Raw genomic sequence first — 20702 nt, 5'->3', positions numbered from 1 at the left:
TCGCGGAGGAGGAAGACAGGCTCTGACAGACACAGAATCGTGAGGATGTGGGAGGAAGAAAGATCTGGGGTTTCTTGCTCTGGGAATCTTGGGGAGGGTAGAAAAGAGGGAGGTGAGCCCAGGGGAAGGCCCGACTCTGAGCCTCGGAAGCTCAGCGACAAAGGGGGAGTGGTTGCCCCCGCATCCGCGCCTCCAGGTCCGTGCCGCAGCTTTTGCCTAGCGTCCTCCTCTAAGCAGGGCGAAAGCGGCTGGCGGGGTCTCGCTCCCCCTTCCTATTACGGCCCCCAGCCTAACCCCTCCCCCAAGCGCCCATTGGCCAGCACCCCAGCCCCAAGCCTGCGAAGTGCACGGGGGAGGTGGTGGTCTGTCTCCTCCCTCCCGCTGCGAGCCCGGTTTCGCGGCGGAGGCGGCGCCTCTCCCGCAGGGCAGACTCAGCTAGGCAGGCGTGGGGCGCCGCGCTCCAGCCCCGGGCGGTGACTGACAGCAGCAGCTTTAGGCGATCGCGGTCCCCGCGTGCGCACACGCCGCCGGGCAGGGACCCACGGCCACGGGCGGCCGGCTGACACACAGACGCGGAGACCCGGGATCAGCGCCCGCTCCTCGGCGCACAAGCTCCCCATCCCTGGGCGACGCGGGGCGCGGACTCGGCGCTGTGCGCCCTCCCTTCAGAGCCTGTCCCCGGCCGATCCGCAGCACGCAGCCCGGGTGGCGAGGCCCCGCCGAGAGCAGGTAAGGACCGCCCTGCTGCCCCTGTCACTCCACGATGACCGCCCTCCCCAGACTCAGAATCTTCTCCCCTTGGGAACTGCGGACCCCCTCCTCCAGCTCGAAAATCTCCGCAAGCTGTGTCCTCCACCGATGGAGAACGAGCCAGGGCAGTGCGGGGCCAACATCCCGAATCCAAAATGAAGCCCCCTCCCGTTGCTTCTGCCTCCCTGCGCTACAGTCTGACACTCTCCCCACAAATATCTGGAGGCCGTGCTTATGGGGTAGGGTCAGCTAGCTACCTTGATCCCCTTCCGGTACCAGAAAGGAGAATGAGGGTCTGGGAGCGCAGTGCGGCCAGGGAGACCCATAGGGACCAATAAGGACCTGTCTCTACTCCCAAGGCACATGGACGCGGCTATGCGAATTGGGAAGGTGACGCTGGAGGGTCCCTGGGTGCTGGTACCGCAGGCCTCAGGAGGTTTGAGGGGTGAGCAAGTGATGTACTCGATAGGAGATGGGGTAGGGACCAGCATATAATGCCCCCTTATGGTGACACGTTCGGGATTGTCTCAAGGAGCCTTGTCTTTCAGTTTCCCGCAGCGTGGAGAAGCTGGGGTCGGGCTGGTGTGGGTGGTCCTGCGAGGAAACGCCCTCCGGGGGCCGGTGGGAGAAAGGCACCTGCCTCTGAGGCTGAAGTGGGCGCGCCAGAGACCCCTGCCGCCTGCCTTAAAGGTACAGGTTCCTGTGGCAGCTGCGGAAGGGGGTGGGCACATCCCTGGGTTGGGCATCAGAAAGGGCCAGGACACCGATGGGACAGCTGGAGCTAGACATTCAGAAGGGAGCCCAGCCTTGTATTTCACATGGAGTTGGGGAGTAGAGCCTCAGCGCTGCAAGGAGCGCAGGCCTCTTTTGGAAGATGCTGAGGGAGGGTTGTAGACCCCGACAGACCACGTGTATGCTTTTAGGGCAAGTGCGTCAGTTCTGCCTGCTCTCCCTCCCTCAGCCTCACAGGGTCCCACAAAGCCACCCCCTCTAAACCCGAACCCCCTGAAACGCCAGACAAGCATTAAGCTTTTCTGGTGAGCAGCCTCGGGTGCGCGCGTGGGCAGGCGCACATGTGTGGTGGGGGGCGGGGGGTGACTTGGGATGGATTCAGCTACACACACAGTCTGTGGAGGGCTACTTGCCTGGGGGCAGCTGGTGGGCAGAGGCAGATAAGCATCCTCAAGGCCAGGCTAGAGGTGTTTGTGTGTCTGGGCTTCAGAAGAGGATGGAACACTGTTTGAGCCTTGGGGGGTGGGTAGCAGCAGCACCCCGATTTTCCTAGGAGGCCTCAATCTGAGTTTGCGAAGGTGCTGGGCACAGGCAGGGTAGGGCTGGTGCTGGTAGAGCCCACGGCTACAAAATGAATCTGCTCCTGCTCCCCACTGACCTTGGTGAGGGCAAGCAGAGGCACCAGTCCAGACACAAGCCGAAATTTGAACGTATAAATCAGACAGAACACACTGGGCAGGCCCTGGGCCAGATCTTCCCGCCAGCCCATCCACAAGGTGACCAGGCACCCTCCTGCTCACAGTGAGGGGAGGTGTCTGTGGGGAGTCTCTGAAGGACCCTTTTCTGCATTCTAAGGACTGATCAGGCTAAAGGTTCCATTAAGGTCCTGTTTTGTGTAAGGTTCAGGCTGGCAGGGGGTTGATTGGAGAAAGCTTCAGAACCCAATTTTTTTTCTCCCTCAGCCACGGCTCTGCGACGCTCCCACTTTGGGATACTCTCTCAATCTGTGTTGAATAAACAAACACACAAAATGGGTATTTACAATCAGCACATGCAACTCAGAGGCTAGGAAAGACAGGAGATAAGGCCATGAGGTGGCTTTCTTCCTGGGGCCATGGCCTCAGGTCTCTGGCCTCTCAGGGAGGAAGACTTCATTGACCAAGGGCTGGCACTGATTAAGTAGTGGACAGACACCTCGTGCTGTCTGCCAGAGGGCAGAGCCCAGGTTCAGCTTAGCTCAGTGCCAGGAAGGCCTTGCTTCCCCAGGAGCCATGTGGCATGAAGCCTCCAGCTGGGTGACAGTGGGTTTCTTGTCAGGGAGGTATGTGAACCACAGTCTGATGCCCAGACAGGGCTGCCTAGGGGGTTCTCTACTCTGGGAGGGCTGGAGCCCGGGAAGCCTCAGCCACCTCTGAGTAGAAGAATCTGAGTCCAGGGTCCGAATGGCTGGGCCTAGTTGTCCAGCTATCGGGCAACACGCAGACAGCTCCCCAGCTGCGATGTGTTTGTATGGAGTCCTGGATGTCGTCAGAGGCACATAGTGACAGCCACCCCCACAGTGACACACACAGAGGGAGTGACACACAGCCAGGGAGGCATATAGGCTTCCTATGACACCTGTTGGCACTGGGGCAAAACACGCGACATCAGCAAGACAAACGAGCATTGGGTCACACACCCTCACACGGATCTAGATATACCTGGGATGCTGAGGTTTGTCCAAGGAAGGTCACAAGAGTCTCCTGAATGAAAGTCCAGGTGCACGCTGAAGTGAACACAGGAAGTGCCTGTGTTGCAGGAGACCAGGACAAGGGTTGGAGCGCTTTCTGTGAAGGGCCAGATCATCAGTGTTTTCGGTGTTGCTGGCCATGCACTGTTGCAGTCACTCCGTCCCGCTGCTGTAGCGTAGAAGCGACCACAGATGATATGGAAACGAGGGGTGTGATTGGGTTCTGGTGAGTTTATTTGTGGGCACTGAGATTGGAATTTCATATGATTTTCATGTGTCAAGAAATAGGAGTTTTTAAAATTTTTTCCCCCTGACCATTTGAAAATATAAAAACCATTCTTGGCTCGCTGGCCGTCCAAAAATAGGTGATCTGCCAGGGTCGGGGGTTGCCAGGACCTGGGCTGTAAGGTGAGAGGTGGTTTAAGAGGTTGAAGAACTGGTGGCCTGAGAGCCGAGAGCTCAGGCTGCCCTAGGGGCTGGGGTGCTGTCTCCACTCCGCCTGGGGCTCAGAGTGCCCCTCTGTTTCACGGGCCAGTGCCAGGACAGGCTCCCCGCCTGGCCCGAGAACCTCACCCCAGACAGGCCTTCGCTCTGTCCATGTGATGCATCTTCCACTCGAACGACACCTGGAGACCACAATTATGACTGAAAACAAAACATTGCATCCCTTGAATTCACCGGAGCCTCCTTTCCCATTTTCCCTCTGTGCTCAGGTCTGTGCCCACCTCCACCAGGGGGGAGACCACAGGGAAACCTGGAGGTGCCTCTTGTTTCCAGACAAGACTTGAAACTCACAATGAGCAGGGTGAGACCTTAAACATCCCCGGCATAAGTGAGGGGCTCCTCGTTTAGGACTGGTGATTCGCAGAGGAAGCTGAGCTCAGTGGAGGCAGGTACAGCCAAGATGGGCTTCCTGGAGGTGGTGGTAGGAGGTCAGGTTGGCTTTGAGAACTACCTGGATACTCTCATTTCAGCTCCACGCATTGCCTTAACTGTTCTCCCCTTTCTCGCCTGTCAAATGGAGGGCTGACTGCAGAGGGCTGGCTGAGAACAAGATCTAACACTTCTTTGTAGATAACCTGCAAATTTCCCAGCTTCTAATTTAAGGCAGTGTGGTGGGCCAGGTCCTGCCTCGGGTTTCCTTCCATGCCTTCTGTCCCCTCCTGCCATTTCCTTCCTACCTTTTCCTCAGGGTAGGCCAGAGACTTTCCTCCCCTCTTTTCACGTGTCTCTGGGTTCCACCTTTGTCTTTCCATTTCAGCTGCCCTTCCTCACCCAGGTCCCATCTCTGCCCCAAATCCAGAAAATGGCCTGCCTTAGCGTGGGTTCTGCCTGCACGTTCCCCCTCCCACTGAGCACCCCAGCCTTCTGAGGAATATTCCCTAACTGGGAAGCTTGTCACTTTTCTGCCCTGCTTAAAACTCATCCTGCCCCAGCCCTGGCCTGTGGAAGAAGCCTGCGTTGTTCCTGGAACTGGGAGCTGTCTGCCCCCTTGTTTGCCCCCACATCCTGATACCTCACTGTTCCCCTCCACACCCCCAAGTTGCCTTTTCAAACCCATCCACCAGGCACTCATCAGAGTTCTCTGCCCCTCTCCCCCTCCCTTCTCCCCACTCCCCCCACAAGCTCTGCCTGCACCAAGCACTAGGGGCATCAGAACTGATCCTTCCTTCCAGAGCATCCCCACCTCTCAGGTGGGAGCTGGCCCTCTCACCCCCCCCCCCCCCCCGTGCCAGGGGGTGCTCAGTAAATAGCAAAGAAATGCCTGCTCCCGGCTTCCTGCTCCCTTCCTCTCGCCCCTCCCTCCACACCTCCCGCTGCCTTCCATCACATCCCTTCCTGCCTTGCCTTACTCTTCCCCTGCTCTTTTTCATTTATCTTCTGCTTCCTCCTCCCCCTCTTCTCCCTCTTCCTCTTGCCTGGTTCCCAGGGGGCTCTCCCTGGCAGAGACCACCCAGGACCCCTCAGAACAGGAGACAGGCGGTCCAATGTGGAAGGACTTTGGAGCATGACCTTGGGAAAGTCACCTGGTTTCTTGGCACCTGAACCTGTGAAAAGCAGAACCACGTGTGTGCTGTGCCTGGCCCTTCCCGACCTCAGCCCAGTTGCCCCATGTGTCAAATGCAGGGCTTGGGTGAGGTCACAGCTGGGGTCCCATCCAGGCACCCGGCTTCTGGCTTCTGTCACCTGCTGGGCTCAGGACCCCGGTGGCCAGCCAAGCTCTGAAAGGGGAAGGTGTGAACACCAAAGAGGAGTGTTGGCATTCACAGCGAATTCTGTGGTTGTCAGATCGCCCCTCGCCTGGGTGTTGGGCTCTGCCCTTTCTCAGCTCTGAGCTTTTGGAGGAGGAAAGAGGTTCTGGAGAAGCAAGTGCATGTCCCTCCCTCTGAGGGGGTGGGGGGCAGAGTTTCCTCTTGCAGCTTCACCCCTGGCTCCCTATACCGGGAGGGAGAGGAAGAACAGGGGGACTGGCCTGCTCAGGTTTCATTAATGAAGGGAGCTTGTGGAGAGCAAGGGAGGCCAGGGATGCACTTCTCCTGGGTCATCTTCTGCCTGCTGTGTGGGCTCAGCCCTACCCGGGGACAGGGAAGAGCGCTGAGCAGCCAGAGGAGTCCAGTAGGAGGTGGCCCAGATGGCTCTGGCCCCATGAGGGCAGGAGAGGGACCCAAAGCTGTGTGTGTTGGAAAGGGAAGGGGACATGCTGCCCTCCCACTGTGGGAGCTTCCACGAGGCAAAGGATGGCCTGGAAAGTCATGGTGGAAAGATATCAGAGCTGTCCCCCAGGGTGGCCAGGACCAGGCGCTGGAGTGCTGCAGAGTGTGGGGCAGTGGGGGGGTGGCTGGAGGGTCTCCGAGCCCCCTCCCCCTTCAGGTGGAAAGGTTGGAGCCTGGTGAGTCACCGCTGGCTCCATGTGCTGACGAATGACGCGTCTTCCTGTGAGCCTGGCTGCGTGGCTCATGGGAGCACTTGGCTGCTCCTCCTGTCAGTTCCCCGTCCCTGTTTGTCACTGGGCTGATGGGGCCCGAGGAGGGCAAGCCCTCCTGAATCTGGAATGGGGGAGCGGACTCCCCTCCAGTCCAGGTGTCTGTCACACATCTGTGCCTGCCAGGCAGGGGTCCATGACTCTCCACTGTGTAACCTTGGGAAGTGTTGCCTCCTCTCTAGACTCAGTTTCCCCATGGGTAACTCAGTACCACAGGGAGGAGGCCTTTAAAGTCCATTTCAGGCCTGAAATGTGGTGTTTATAATGAAATCTTTTCAAGGAGAGTTCTTCAGATAGAGAAGTGTGGGTGGGGGCAGGGGTAGCCAAAAGCCTGACCAGTCCCTGAGCATATGAGAGGGGTCACTAATGTGGTACAAGAGGGTTCTGAGGTGAACTTCTTTTCAGCAATAACAGAGGCTGGCAGGAACATAGGATGGAGTGCATGAGCTTTGGTGTCAAGTAGCTTGGGTTCACTTCCCAGCTCTACCACATATTTGCTGTGTGACCTTGGGGAAGTTGCTTAGTCTCTCTGTGTCACAGTCACTTCAGCTGTAGAATGAGGATAATGCTAGTTAGTAACTACTTCACAGGCTTGGGCAGGTGAAAGGAGTTAATGCATATTTATTGCTTGCAGCGTGCCTGACACATAATGAGTGTTTAATAAATGTTAATCATTAGTAAAGAAAGGTGCAGCTGGCCTGCTGTTCTCATTTTGAATGCGACAGGGCTATGGGGATAGAGGTGACGGCAAGATGGTGCAAAAACCTGAACACAAGTGGTAAGATAATAAAAATAGTTTCCACACATATAGCGTTTACTGGGAGCCAGGCTATCTTGTATACGCCATAGTTCTACTTACATAAATTTTTTGATATCTCACAGCTATATCTGTGAGGTAAGTATTGCTATTATCCCCATTTTACTGATAATCAAATTGAAGCACAGAAGAGCTCAGTGGCTTGCTTGAGTCTCTAAGGCTAAAAACTAGCAAAGTGGTCCCTCAATCCACCACGATAAATGTCAGGAGACAGAGTTTATTATTCTCTGATCAGTTGCAAAATTGCCCCAGCAGAGTCTGGACCCAAAAAAGAGAACCAGTCATCCTGTGCCACTTGTGTGGCTGGGCCAACACGGACCAGTGTCCGCCCTCAAGGAGGGGAGGGTTCAGTCCCAGGGCGCAGTAGCCAGGCCCTGTCCTGCGAGAGGATCCCCGGCAGCCTGGAGGAGTCAGAAGAGGGAGGCGGCTGGGACGAGAAGCAGCAATAGCTGACGGGGTTGTGGGGACCATCCAGAGGATGCATTCACATGGCCCAAGGGGGTACCAGGTTGGGGGCAGGTGGCCCAATATTGTACACTCTGAGCGCTGTCCAGCAGAGGTGCCAGGAGGGGCTGAAGAGGTCACTGTCTTGGAGACACTGCAGGAGGTGACCCCTGAGGTCCCCAGCTGAGGAGAGGGGGAGTGGGAAAGTCGGGCTTGGGAGCTTCCAGGGTCTCTTTCACTGCTGTGTCTGTGTCTGGTTGGGCAAGTGGGCACTGGGGTGGGGGGCAGGTGAACAAAAGGGGACCGCAGTGGGTAAGAAAGACATCTGACAAGTTCTATCACAAGGGAAAAACTTTTGTAACTAGGGCGATGGATGTTAACCAGATTTATTGGGGCAGTCATTTTGTCATAGATAGATATTGAATCAGTATGTTGTACCCTTGAAATGAATATAATGTCATATATAAATTGCATCTCAATAAAAGCAAGAGAAGGCAACAGTGGGAGTCAGGAACCCCAGGTCTAGTTCCAAAGGAGGCTCGTGTTGAGAGTACCCCAACCAGACCAGCCTGTGTCTCTGGGCTAGGGCCACACCTGGCTCCGGCCTCATCGCCTAAGCAGCCCGGTGACAAAGCAGGGAGCTGGGGGATGGTCGGCTGGGGCCTCTGCGCCAGCGTGTTTTCAATCCAGTGCCGCGGTGGCTGAGGAGCTGAGCTGCCAGAGAGCGGGAGGAGCATCTGCTGGTTTAGCCTCCCCATGTGAACACGTGTGTGTGCATGTGAACAGGGGTGCGTGTGAGCATGAGCCTGTGTATGCCCCTACGACTGCATCTGAATCCAGATAGATCTCGTTGCCTCTGCACAGCTGAATGCCTTTGCACAAGGAGTGTGTGTGTGTGTGTGTGTGTGTGATCATATATGTCAGTAGTCTGACAAATATACCCGCGTCCCTGAATTGCGGTGCGATTTCGTGTCTGCACACATCTTTGTTCTGGGCTGTGTGTGGGCTTCTGCGTGGCTGGAAAACCCAGATGCCGAATTACTGGGCTGATGCGAATGTGCTTTCATGATTGGTTTTAGAAGCAGACCAGACTCAGCCCCTGGGAATGTGCTAAGGCTCCCACAGCCTCTTCCCTGGACTCCCCACACCCTGTTGTCCCCACTGGTGGCCGTGGTCCTGCAGAGCCTCCGAGCTCCCCCAGCATCCAGGTTCCTTCTGCCCTCTGCTGCCCTGTCAAAGCCGGGTCGGTCTGGCATTTGGGAAGGGCGCAGGAGCAGAAGCAGACAGTGTGCGATGCCTCATGGACAAGTGGCCCATGTCACTGCCACCCCCATTCCGTAGGGGGAACTTTATCACATGCCCTCACCTGAGAGCAAGGGGGACAAGGAAATGCCCTCTCTAGGTGGGCACACTTGTGACAGCAAAGCTGGTTGTGGAGGGATATTTGGGGACGCTGTCGTCTGCCGCAGAGGAGAAAGCTATCCAGAGCACTCCAGGAGCCCAGGGGTCCTCAGCCAATGGGCTCCCCTGTGCCTAGCAGATGTTTGTGGGACAGAATAGAGAACAGCATGGACGCAGACATGAGGGGCTCCCCGTGGCGGCTCAGAGCCTGGCCGCAGGTAGGGGAGGAGGCCAGGAACGAGGGCAGGCTGTCCCTGCCCCTCTGCCGCCGCTGGAACTGCAGGATTCATGACTTTCCTTTCGCTCTAGCCCTAGACAGCTTGGGGCTGACCAGTGGCCACTCTGAGTGGGAGGCGAGCGGGGCTGGCCTGAGCCTCCTTCCGGGCTGAGAAGCGTCATGGCCAGCATCCTGGGGGCCTCCCTGGCTGCCCTCCTTCTGCTGCCAATGGTAAGGACCCAGGACCCCCCGCCCCTCCCACCCCTGCCAACTGGAGCCCTCACCCCAGGGAAGCTTCAGCTGGTGTCTCTGCCAGCGGCCCTGCTGGACCATCCAGTACCTTTGTGTTGTTGAGAAGAATGCCCCTCCTTAAGATCCTCAACTGACTCCAGCAGAAGTGGTAACAGTTTACAGATCTATTGCGATGGGGCTAAGAGTGGCAACCTTTGGAGCTGTGAGTGCACATTCTGATCCACTGTGTGGCCGGGGCTCTGGCCAGGGCTGCGGAAGGCTCTGCTGTCCCAGGCCCCTGCCCGCGAATCTCTGCCAGCTTAGAGCCCAGAAGCCCGCTCTTTGCCTGTGTCTTTCGCAGAGCAAGGGCGGCGGGGAGGGTTCCCAGGCCTTGGCCCCTGCCCCGAGCTGGGAAATCAGACCGCCAGTCACTGCAGAGGTAGATTTAACGGTGGGCGCACCGGGCATGTGCCCTGGGCCCCGACTTCCGAAGGGCCCTGCAAAACCTCAACTTTACACTTTTTTCTAATGATACCAAGTTTGGTTTCATATGTGCAATTTTAATTATGTACAACTTGTAAACTTGCGGGGCCCTTCAGAAGTCGGGGCTCTTCAGAAGTTGGGACCCAGGGTGTGCCCCCGGTGCCCACCGTGAAATCCGCCTCTGCATGTATGTAGCTGTCCTCAGAGCCCTGCCACTGCCCTGCCTTAGTGTGTGACTGCAGACAGGCCTGCCCCTCCGCGTGGAAGCCTCGGTTCTCCCCATTGGATGTCCCTGATCTCAGTGACAATCTCAAAGCTCTTATAACATTTCCAAATGTCCTGAGACAGCGCCATGGCCCCTGGCTGGGAACCAGGGGTCCTGTGTAACACCCCCCCCCCAACGCCAAAATAACTCCCTCACTGTGCAGATGGGATGCTGAGGCCCAGAGAGAAAGGGTGGGACTGAACGGTGTCCCTGGCAGCTCAGATGCCCCTGTGCACCCTGACATCCCCCTACGGAACCCTTCCCAACCCCGAATTGTGAGTTAGTGGCAGCACTGGGAGGTGGCTGTCCTGATAGCAATGTGTGAGCTTTGAGGTCACTTGGTCCTGCTCTTGAATCCAGTATCTGCCACTAATCAGCTGTGGGACCATGGGCAGGAGTTTCTTAACTTCTCTGAGCCTCAGTTTCCTCTCTTATAAAGTGGGGCAAGAGTAAATGAGAGTGGTTCGTAGGCCCACTGAATGCTACCACCGTTCCTCCGCCTGCACCTTTTCCCTGAACCCCTCCTCTCGCCCAGCCCCTCATTACTCCACTAAAGTGCAGTGTTGCCTCATGGTCTCTGGAACCAGACTACCTGGGTTCATATCCTGGCTGTACAGTCTATTACACTGTGTGACTAAGCAAGTTACTTAACATCTCTGGGCTTAAGTCTCACACCTGTAAAATGAGACATGGTAAAAAGAGTATATGACAGAATATGCATGCATGTAGTAAAGGGCTACATATGTGTTTGTTACTATTTTTATAAGATATGGAAACTGAGACCGAGGGATGGGGTGGGACCCATGGGAGGGACCCCACCCAAGGCCACACATTGAGTTGGTAAGGAAGAACCCTCGTGGTATTTGTGACAGAGCAGATATCAGGGCCCCTGCTGGTCCCGAGTCTCTGTCACTAGCCTCTTCCTGCTCTGCCCCTCCCCTGCACTGCCCCCAGGGCTTAGGGAACCTGGCTTGTAGAGGAACCTCTCTGCTCCCTCCCACCACCCACCCCATGTGTCCCTTGTCCCCTGCAGACTACCACCATGCACTTAAACTGCATACTGAAGGAGGAGAAAGCCCTGTGTCTGGAGAAGATCCAGAGGACGAAGGAAGTGATGGGCTTGAATGACTCCTCCCCAGGTGAGTAGGGTGGAGGGGTAGACACGGCATCCCCAGCACATCCAGGCCAGGCTTTGGAACTGAGGTCTTGACCTCCAGCCACCTGGTAAAGAAATGTGGAGGGTATGGGTCCCTGGGTCCTTCAGAAAGCCCTTTGGGGTGGTGGAGTCCTGGATCTGTCCTGGGGTTTCTTTCCTTGGGGACGGGCCTGCCCTGCATGCCTTGCTCTGGGAGGGGCCGTTCTGGGTGGCTGGCTATGGCCACCTTTGATCCCAGGGGGGCTGGGATAGAGTTGGTGTCTGGGCTGGGAGATGGCTGTCAGGAGCTCATTAGCAGGCAGCCTGGGCCTGGTGGCAGCAGGAACACAGCTGTTGCCAATGCCCGAGCTGGAGAGCACCTGGCCCACCAAGGCCGAAGGTGTGGGGCCCTTCCCCACCTCCCCTGCTCACTCCATCAGAAGCAGGAGAAAGGCAGCAGCAGGAGCCCCAGCGCTCGGCCTGTCTGGGCAGCACCTCTCCCGGGGCTCTGATAGCCTGGGGAAGGGGACTGCCTCCCTGCGGGAGGTCCCCATAGGATGCCCGTGACTCCCCTGATCCCAGTGAGATGCCTCGCAATGTTTCCAAAAGTCCCAAGGCAGCGGCACAGCCCCTGGCTGGGAACCAGGGGTCCTGTGTAACCACCCCGCTCCCCCGCCCCACAACTCCCTCACCGTGCAGATGGGACACCAAGTCCAGAGAGAACGGGCACCCTTGACTTCCGACTCTCTGCAGGGCCTGGGGGAGGGCTTCGTGGGAAGTCGAGGGGGTGGGGACATCCCCGGAGGCCGCACCAGCCTCATGTACAGCCTCACACACCTTGGTCACCGCAGGGTGGGGCTCCCTGCCCAGACTAGAAGGATCCACTCTTCCCTCTGGGTCTTCCCATTACAGGAGCTCTTCTGAGCACCATCTGTTTAAATACGTGATTAATCTGCAGCCCAGTTATGTGTAACGGTCCCTCCAGGCCGAGCTCCCCGGTCAGTCAGTGAACATTAACTGGTAACGGAGCCGCTCCCAGCTCTGCCGGCCTTGCCCTCCTGCTGAGCTCTGGCTCAGCCCTAACCGAGGTGGAAAGTGGATTATAGGCACCCCCACCCTCAGTCAGGGGCACTGAGGCAGGGGGCCCAAATCTGATCTGAGGCTCTGGTCTAGAGGAGAGGAAAGTGGGGCCCTGAGGTGGACCTGGAACCCAGGTGTCCTGCCTCCCAGCCCAGGGCCATTGTTCCTGCACCACAGGTGTCAGGTGCATTGGGGGCTGGGCTGTGAGAAGCCCTGGGGGGAGGGGAGAGGTGGAGGTGGGGTTATTGCACAGATGTTGGCGGAGCCCGGGGCTGGAAGAGGATGAGAAGGAGAAGGATAGCCCCCCGGCTGTCCTGGCAGAGGCTGGAGTGAGGCAGGGTGAGGATGCACCCCTTCCCAGGGAGGGGCAGGCCAGTGTGGGAAGGGGAACCCAGCCCCAGGTGTGCTCAGGAGAGGAAGAAAGGTGTTCTGGGAGGATTCACGGAGAAGGTGGCACTGAACCTTGATCCTTGCTTCTCAAATCTTGCTGCACATCAGAATCACCAGAAAAACGTGTTCAAGCTACAGTCCAAACCAGTTAAAGCAGAACTCCAGCCCGTCACAGTCACTGTGAGTTGTAAAAGCTTCCAAGGTGATTCTGATGGGAAGCTGGGCTGAGAACCCCGAGCGAGGCCCAGGGAAGAGTAGGCAGTTGACCACAGGTTAGAGCTGAGGGAGGGATGATGGATGGATGGATGGATGGATGTATGGATGGACGAATGAATGAATGAATGAATGGGGAGAACATCCCAGGCTGGGGAGCCATGGTGGGGTGGGGGTGGGGAGGGGGAGGGTAGGGGTAAGGGTAGGGGTGGGCCAGAGAGCAGACATCTGGATGTTCCAGGTCCCTCTCTGATAGAATTGGAGTGAGGAGGGGACAGCAGTGGGTGGCTTGCACTGGGCTGGCACCCCGGAATGTGTCCCCCTAGGACCCCACCTGGCCCTCCTCTAGCCCTGCTTCAGAGGCCTGTGAGTCAGTGCTGACCACAGGTCACCCCCCAAACCTGAACTTGGGTGAGGGACCCCAAGCCTGTGGGAGAAATTCCTTCCCTCACTCGCTTATCCCCTCACCCTCTAACTCACTCCTTTAACTCACACAATGAGCTGGAATCTTTAGGTGTCTGGATGTTCCACCAACACCACCACTTGGTCACAACAGGTGAATCTGATCTTTCATCCCAAAGAGAAAATAGAAGCCAATTACGTGACAAGCTAGAATCTTTGGGTGTCGGGCCTGGGTGGAGTGAGGGCAAGGCCAAGGGTAGGGGGCTACAGAGAAAGGGGTCTGCACTCTGATAGCCCTCATTGCAGTCCAGGGCCGTGTGTTAGTGGGGAGAGGTGCAGCTGGTGCTGTGGAATTCAGTGGAGGGGGACAGACCTTCCTGCTGAGCAGGGTGAGTAGGTGGTGGATCAGGGAGGGCTTCAAGGAGGAAGGGGTTTTCAAGCTGGGCATGGCAGAGGCAAAAGTGTGGAGGAGTCTCCTGGAGGCAAGGGACTATCTCTCCTCTAACCCTGAGTGCCCACAGTAGAGAGAGGAGGCAGCACCCCGCATGATCTCCCTGAAGAGAGGTTCCCCCACCTCTCCCTATCCCCCTGCTTTGAGTCACAGGATGGGGCTCTGTAGGACAGAGCTGAGACCTAATTAAGTATAATTTAAGAAGACAGCCAGCAGGTGGAAAAGAAGAGGAGACTGTGGGCCCAGCTGGACCACCACCTCCATGGCCCTTTCCTGCTCTGCGCCTCAGAACCTCTGCTATTAAAATGAGGCAGTGGAATGGGTCATGTTAACAGCCAATACTTACATAGGTTTACCATCTTCCAGGCACCATACTCATGCTTTTTCTCCTACTGCAGCAACCTGGAGGGTAGGTTCTATTATTTACCCCTGTGTTATAGATGAAGAAATGGAGGCACAGGGTGGCTATGCACTTTGCTTAAAGACAGTCCAGTCAGAGGCAGAGGTAGAACTTGTATTCAGATAGCCTGTGCCCTCATCTCCAGGACTGCACTGCCTCAGAGGATCATACACCCTGAGCCCCAAGTGTCATTTAGAATAGTCTGGAAGGGCTTTCTGTAAGAGCCAAGGAAGGTTGGGGACAAGATCCAGGCTTCCAGGTGCAGGTGGAGAGGAATGGGAAGGTGGGAGAGGAGGATCCCACAGGCAATGAGCAACCCAAGGTAGAAAGGAGCTGTGAGTGTTGGGGGCAGGACTTGGGGCGACTGGCGCTTAACTAGCAGGACCAAGCTCTGCATCTTTGCACACACACAGCGGTACAGCGTAGGTGTAGCTCAGTTAGACTTCTGCACCCTATGGGCTGGGTCGTTTTCCCTGCCCTTTGCAGGTGAGGCTCACAGAGGGCTGGGTGGGTAGCCCATTACCTAGTACGTCACACAGCCAGGAAGGATGGGGCTGGGGTGTGCACTTGTGGTTTCAGAGCCCTTGCTCTTAAGCACCACTGCTCTGGGCTCCAAAGACAGGTGAGGAGACACGGTCACCGCAGCCCGCGCTGCTGCAGCGTAAGGGCCTGTGGCAGAGGAGGCTGAAGTGAGGCTGGAGAGGGGAGTTGGGAGAGGGGGCCGGCACGGAGCCCCCAGAGGCCTGCACTTCCCTTGGCCACAGAAGGGCTGAAGGGCGTTTGCGTTTCTCAGGGCCAGGATAGCATGAGGCCTCCGCTCTGGTGTTCTGCTTGGCCGGCCCCCGGGGCCCCAGCTCCAGTTCAGCCCAAGGAGGAGGGCAGGGCGAGGGGAGGCAAAGGAGGGCCCCGCTCAGCTCACTCAGACCTGAGGTCTGCAGGGGCTTTTCCCTGCAGGCGGAGCTGGGAGGAGCTGCTTCTCAAGGGGCCTTCGGAGCAGGTCACCTCTGGGCACATTTTCAGTGTCCACGTTCTGGGACAGGGTGAACCATGCTCTTTGCTGCTAGGGGACTGCGTGCGAGGGCCCGAGAGAAGCCTCGGACTGGGTCCTTGGGGGCTTCAGATTAAACATGCTGGGCAGTGGGGGCAGCAGGCCATCTCACCGGGCTGTGTAGTGGGTCAGAACCGAGAGCATTGACGGTGCCCTCCCCAGACCAACGTGATCCGCGCTGGGGCGCGGGGCTTGCTGAGGGCATGTGTTAAAAGCCTCCAGGCGACTGAAAGGGTATCCAAGTTCAAGAACCGCTGGTCTGGCCAGAGAAGAGCCTCCAAGAGGGTGCTCATGCCACCTTGGGCCAGAGGACAGTCCCCGGTGCACAGGTAAACCAGGCTGAGAGCCAAGAGGCAGATTTGAGTGTCACTGAGAATTAGCAGTTGTGCGTTATGTTATTAATCTGTGCTTGGGTGAGTGGAGAGAGGCCAGCACTCCTGCTGTCCCCCTTCTCTGCACCTCCCTGTCCCTTCTGTCCCCAAGCACACACACTGTGCCCAGGACACTGGCCCCAGGTTAGCCACTGTCCCAGAAACACGCTTGAAAATGAAAAAAGAAAATCTGTCAGCTTGTTCCAGTGGCTGTGAGGGCTATTACATATATGTATACATACATATATACATATAATATGTACATATATGTATTTATATATAGGTATTTCATGTATCTTTTAAATACAATAAGGTGAGTGCATTGGAATGAGGATGCTGAGCTGACAGAGGCGAGGTGAGGTATGTGGCACTGTGTGTGGTTGGGGGGGCTCCCAGGAAGGCACCTGTACCTCTTAAATCCTTGTCCCTCACCGGTCCCAGGACCTCCACTCCCTAGAGAACGTTGGGTGGTAATGTGTGTAGTGGCTTTCAGAGTGGCAGCCAAGGAGCAGAGTCACTGGGGATGGCACAGGAGCTGAGCAGGCAGGTGCGGGCGGCAGCAAATTTCGGCCAAGTCGCGGGGAGCGGAAGCCACTCTGACTCGGTGCTTTTGTCTGCAACGCCCGCGGCCCGTTTTAGAGATGTTTATCAGGACCGTTATTGAGGCGTCGTCTTTAGTGGCTTTGTCCCTCATTTCCAAACCCCTGAATGCTCCATGCGACTTGAGTCAACACTGAGGCCAGCTCCGTCACGTGACACACACACAGGGGCTGAGACCGGAGGGCCCAAGCCAGCTCTGGGACGGGCCCCAGGTCTGCAGCCTCTGCTGGGGGTGCCCTCGATGCTGCCGTGCCCCTGTGCCAGAGAGAAGGGGAAAGGACTCCTGTGTGTGGTAACTCCATGCCCGAGGGTCCCAGACTGGTGCAGATGCCAGGCCTGGCCTGCTGGGCTGGGCTGGCTGCGCCGTTCCCTCTGCTCAGCCCCGGCCGCCTACCCGCCCACGGTGAGTCCAGCAGCGCCTCCTCTTCCAGGCTGTGGGCTTCCATCAGCCTGAGACCTTCTCTGCACTTAAGTGGGGGCCGGTCAGGTGTGGTCCTCCCTGGGGGTCCCCAGCCTCTAGAGAAGATGGAAGAGGGAGGTCTGCAGCGGCCTTGGCAGAGACAGAGGCTCATGAGGAAGACGAGAAAGGCTGCCCCTTGCTATTCTGACCTGGCCTTGGAGGCCCATCCTGGGTGCACAGGGCCTGTCCCAGAGCCACCCCCACCTTGACCAGAAAGAGGGGGCTTGGGCTCCTCATCCATGGAGCAAAATCAGCTTCTCGTCTGCACTTCCCAGCTGCTCTGGTGGGGGGAGTGGGGTCTGCAGGGACCCTCACTTTGGGGAACTCACACCCCCAATCTGACTTGAGCCTGCCTCCGAATCTCCTGGAAGGCTGGCTGAAACAGATGGCTAGGCTGAGCCCCCCAGCTTCTGACTCCATGGGTCTGGGGGGAGCCTGGGCATCTGCATTTCTGGCAAGTTCCCTGTGGTGTTCCTGGTATGGGGTCCAGGCTTTGAGAACTGCTGACCTTGAGGGGTGGGCTGCATCCTGAGTCACGCCCCTGCCCCCAACTGAACTCACAGCTCCCCCACATGTCACAGACCAGAAACATAGACTGGAAAGTAACTTTTGGTAAACTGAACTCATTTTTCAGCTGTATGCTAAAATGAGATGCTTGTTCTGACAGTATCCAGGCCTCCCCGGCAGCTTCTCAAAGGGACGACTGCGCCCTTGTGGGAGTCCCTTCGGTGTCTCTGGTCTCACGGGTTTTGAACACAGTGTGGAACTGGACAGAATCATCACCATGACAACCTGAGACCAGAGCCTTATTTTGTTCTAGTTGAGGCTAATGGCTCTTGCGTCCTCCCTGTTCAGCCTGCCCAAGTGGTCTTTTCTCCCGCTTTGTCACATGGCGCGGCCTGTTCTTGTTGCTCTGCGTAGATGCCTTAGTGGGAGCAGCCCACCAGGCAGGCACCTGCCCCCCACGCCCCACCTGATTTCCTCTGACCACATTCCATAGAGGCTTTGTGGGGGAGGGGCAGGCAGAGCCAGGAGGGCACAGGCAGACAGTGTAGAATTGGGCTCTGGCCAGGAGGTGAATAGCATAGGGAGGCTTGGGGTGTTTAGGCAGAGAGTTCTTCTAGGGACTAGGAGCGGCTCTGATTTCTGACCTCCTCTGCAGGGGCGGAAGAGGAGGGGAACTTTCATAGCTTCTCAACGGTGTCTGACGCACTTGACCATGTCCCCGTGGAAGCAGTCAGTGTCCTTGGCTGCTGCGTCACTCACCTGTCCTGGTTTTCCTTGTGTTTCTGCCCGCCCCTCCTCTTTTTCACCAGCTCCTCTTCTGATATTGGCATTCCCTCTTCTGTTGGGGCCAGGCCCTCTTCTCCTTCCTCCTCAAATCTGTGCCTTCTCACTACGCACTTCCTTCAGTTCCATGGTCCTACATAGTCCCTGGGCTGACCACTCCCTGCTCTTTCTGCGGTTCTGACTTTCCCTCTGGGCTCCGGACCTTTATCTATTTGAAATGTTGGCAGATGCCCCTTGGGGGATGTTTGTCCTGGTGGTGGGGCCAGGGGAGGCAGCCCCAGCCCCCAGCCATCTTTCTGGGCACTGGTGGGTCCTGGGCGAGGCTCTGTTTCTGATGTGAGCTCTAGTCATTCAGGCTTGGGGGTACCCTCTGCGACTCCCAGCCCTCGGTGCGCATACAGGGAAACTGAGTCAGGGTGGAGGGGAGAGAGACTTGCCAGAGTCATGCAGTGAGCCCTTAGCAGAAGTGGACAAAACTCAAGTCTCGTGGCTGCCATGCAGGAGTCGAGGGGATACCCTGTCCTTTCCCTCTGTCCCTCGGCCCTCAAATGCAAACTTTTCAAATGTTTTTCTCCACCTCTGTGGCCTTGGGCTACTGGGTGCCCGGACTTAGAAAATAGTTGTTAAGACAATGACTCCCCCACCCTGCCTCCAGGCCTGTGACCTCCACCCTGGGAGCCCCTTCTTCCTCGTGCCATCCCCACCTGAGGCCAGCGCCCCTCCCTGCCGCTCAGTCCTTGTGACTGTTCACCTCCATCTTAAGTGCCCTGGGACCTCAGGGACGTCAGCTGGCAGTAACAGCTGTCTGTGCCAGGGCCTGCTTCTCCACGTTAAGGGAACATCTGTTAACGGGGCTCCTGGGACATGGGCCAGACGTGACCATACTCCATGGCCATTCCATGGTCAGGATGGACCACAAAAGCCAGCAATGTGCTACTGGGTCCCTTTCAAGGACCTGCTATCACAACCAGGCATGTGCTGGCTGGAGTCCTGCTGGGGTGGGTGGGTAGGAACCTGTTGCCCTATCAGTGGCCCTCCGCTGGCCCTTCTTCCCACCTTGCAGGGCTCGGTCCCCCTCTTTGCCCAGGCCTCTCTAAGGGCAGTGACTTCCAGGGATGCCATGATGTCATGAAAGTAATGAAAATCGCAGTAGGGGGCATGCATTGGGTGAGCGTGGTGCTCTGCTGGGTGCTTTACAGGTATGAACTCATTACTCCTCATGGCAGCCCTGGGAACTGGGACACTGTCAGTCACTGGCTGGCTGTCCCTTGTCTGGCAGAGTGGCCCTCTCTGCAGCTCAAGTTCATAGACCCCTCTGCAGTGTGCACACCCTGTCTTGACACTCTGCTCTGCTCCCTGTCATGTCTCCCTTCCTCTCCTTTGCCTCTCTTACAATTGCCTCACTACGTGCACCTCCTCTGCCCACCCGTAAACACAGGGTCCGCGGGGTTCCCTCCTTGTGAACTCCCATCCCGTTGCCTCCCCCATACCCATGGTGCCGCCTTAGAGACCCTGTTAGGGCCCTGAGGTGACAGGACCACTGAACCTGGCTCATGCGGCTCTCTTCCCCACAGGCTGCCCCGGGATGTGGGACAACATCACGTGTTGGAAGCCCGCCCAGGTGGGCGAGATGGTCTTCATCGCCTGCCCCAAGTTCTTCCAGATCTTAGATCCAGACCAAGGTGGGTTTCCCCAGGGCCTCTTCAGGCCGCACTCAGTCCAGCCCGCTCCCCACATCGGAGTCCCAGACCTTCCTGGGGCACAGGGCCGGGGACACCCGACGCTCTGGTCCAGAGCTCACATACCGGGGCGGGGACGTCACAGAGCTTCTGCACACGGGAACACAGAGATTTCTCTCTGACGTGACTCCCAGGGCCACATGGGGCACATCATTGTGGGTGAGGCAAAGCTGGGCTCTCACACGTGGCCCCCATCACTCACGCAGCTGACCCTGAGCAAGACTTTCACCCCTCTGGCCTCTGTGCCCTAGTCTGTCAAACAGGAATGTGGTGTGGGCGCTGGGAACCCTGGAAGTCATTGAGCTCAGGACTGGGCACGTCTGGGTGCTCATTGGTGATTGTGAGCTGATGTTATTGATGTGAGCACTCATACAGAGATGCTCAGAGGCCCAGAGAGACACCCTCGGGCAGCTGGACACAAGGTGCTCGCCCACACCCACCCTCGCTCACCGCCTGGATACAGGCATGGCCCAGACCCTCTCGGTGTTCAGGCGCCTTGGTCCTTGCTGTCCTCAGGCAGCTACGAGGGCTCAGGAGAGGAGGAGCTGTGGTCCTGTCCCCTGGGAGCTCCTGGGCTGCCCATGACACATGGGGCTCTATGACTTACAGATGTGGTCTGGGTGACTGCTGTGTGACAGCTCCCTCCCTGCGAGGAAAGGCTGGGTAGGCACAGGGTTGTAAAGAGCTCAGTTTGGGGTGTGTCTGTGACTGAGGTCTGTGGGTGGGAGATATTCAGGGACCCCAGGTCGAGGTGGGGTCCTCAGGTGTGCGGCGGGTGGGCTTCATGACTCAGGATAGAGGGTACAGGGCGAAGGCAGTGCTCTGCCCATGGGCATGAGGCCTCCATGACCACATCTCTCTTTTGGGTGTGAGTCTGGTGGGCCCTCCAGGCCTATTTCCACCTTCAGCTGAGTCCTTGTGGAGTCCCAAAGAAGGTTGGTATCTTGGCCAGACCACTGTCACTCAGGAAAGAGCCAAGAGCCAGACCCTGGCCCTCCACTGCCCCTGTGGGTGTTAGAAGGAGCTGGGCAGTAAGCTGGGCACTGAGTGGGGGCTGGGCAGGGAGATATG

The 20702-nt window shown here is 57.5% G+C and overlaps 1 protein-coding gene across 7 annotated transcripts in view; it reads left to right on the top strand.

The window, feature by feature from the left end:
• Window positions 1-392: 392 nt before the first annotated feature.
• Window positions 393-20702, top strand: part of ADCYAP1R1 (ADCYAP receptor type I) — a 48092-nt gene continuing 27782 nt past the window's right edge. For 3 of the 7 annotated variants that reach the window (XM_090287046.1, XM_090287045.1, XM_090287049.1), the window contains exons 1-5: window positions 396-729; window positions 1299-1440; window positions 9166-9304; window positions 11086-11191; window positions 19467-19574. In XM_090287046.1, the coding sequence (XP_090143172.1) occupies window positions 9254-9304; window positions 11086-11191; window positions 19467-19574 (265 nt within the window). In that variant the 5' untranslated portion in view covers window positions 396-729; window positions 1299-1440; window positions 9166-9253. Of the gene's footprint in view, window positions 730-1298; window positions 1441-9165; window positions 9305-11085; window positions 11192-19466; window positions 19575-20702 lie in introns of all 7 variants that reach the window. The other 4 variants (XM_090287048.1, XM_090287043.1, XM_090287047.1 and 1 more) reach the window with 4 other exon arrangements.

Source organism: Furipterus horrens, unplaced genomic scaffold, assembly GCF_987537825.1.
Source record: "Furipterus horrens unplaced genomic scaffold, mFurHor1.1.pri manual_scaffold_9, whole genome shotgun sequence".
Lineage (NCBI taxonomy): Eukaryota > Metazoa > Chordata > Mammalia > Chiroptera > Furipteridae > Furipterus > Furipterus horrens.
The sequence above is the reverse complement of the archived record's forward strand: the minus strand, read 5'-3'. Positions and strand labels throughout refer to the sequence as shown.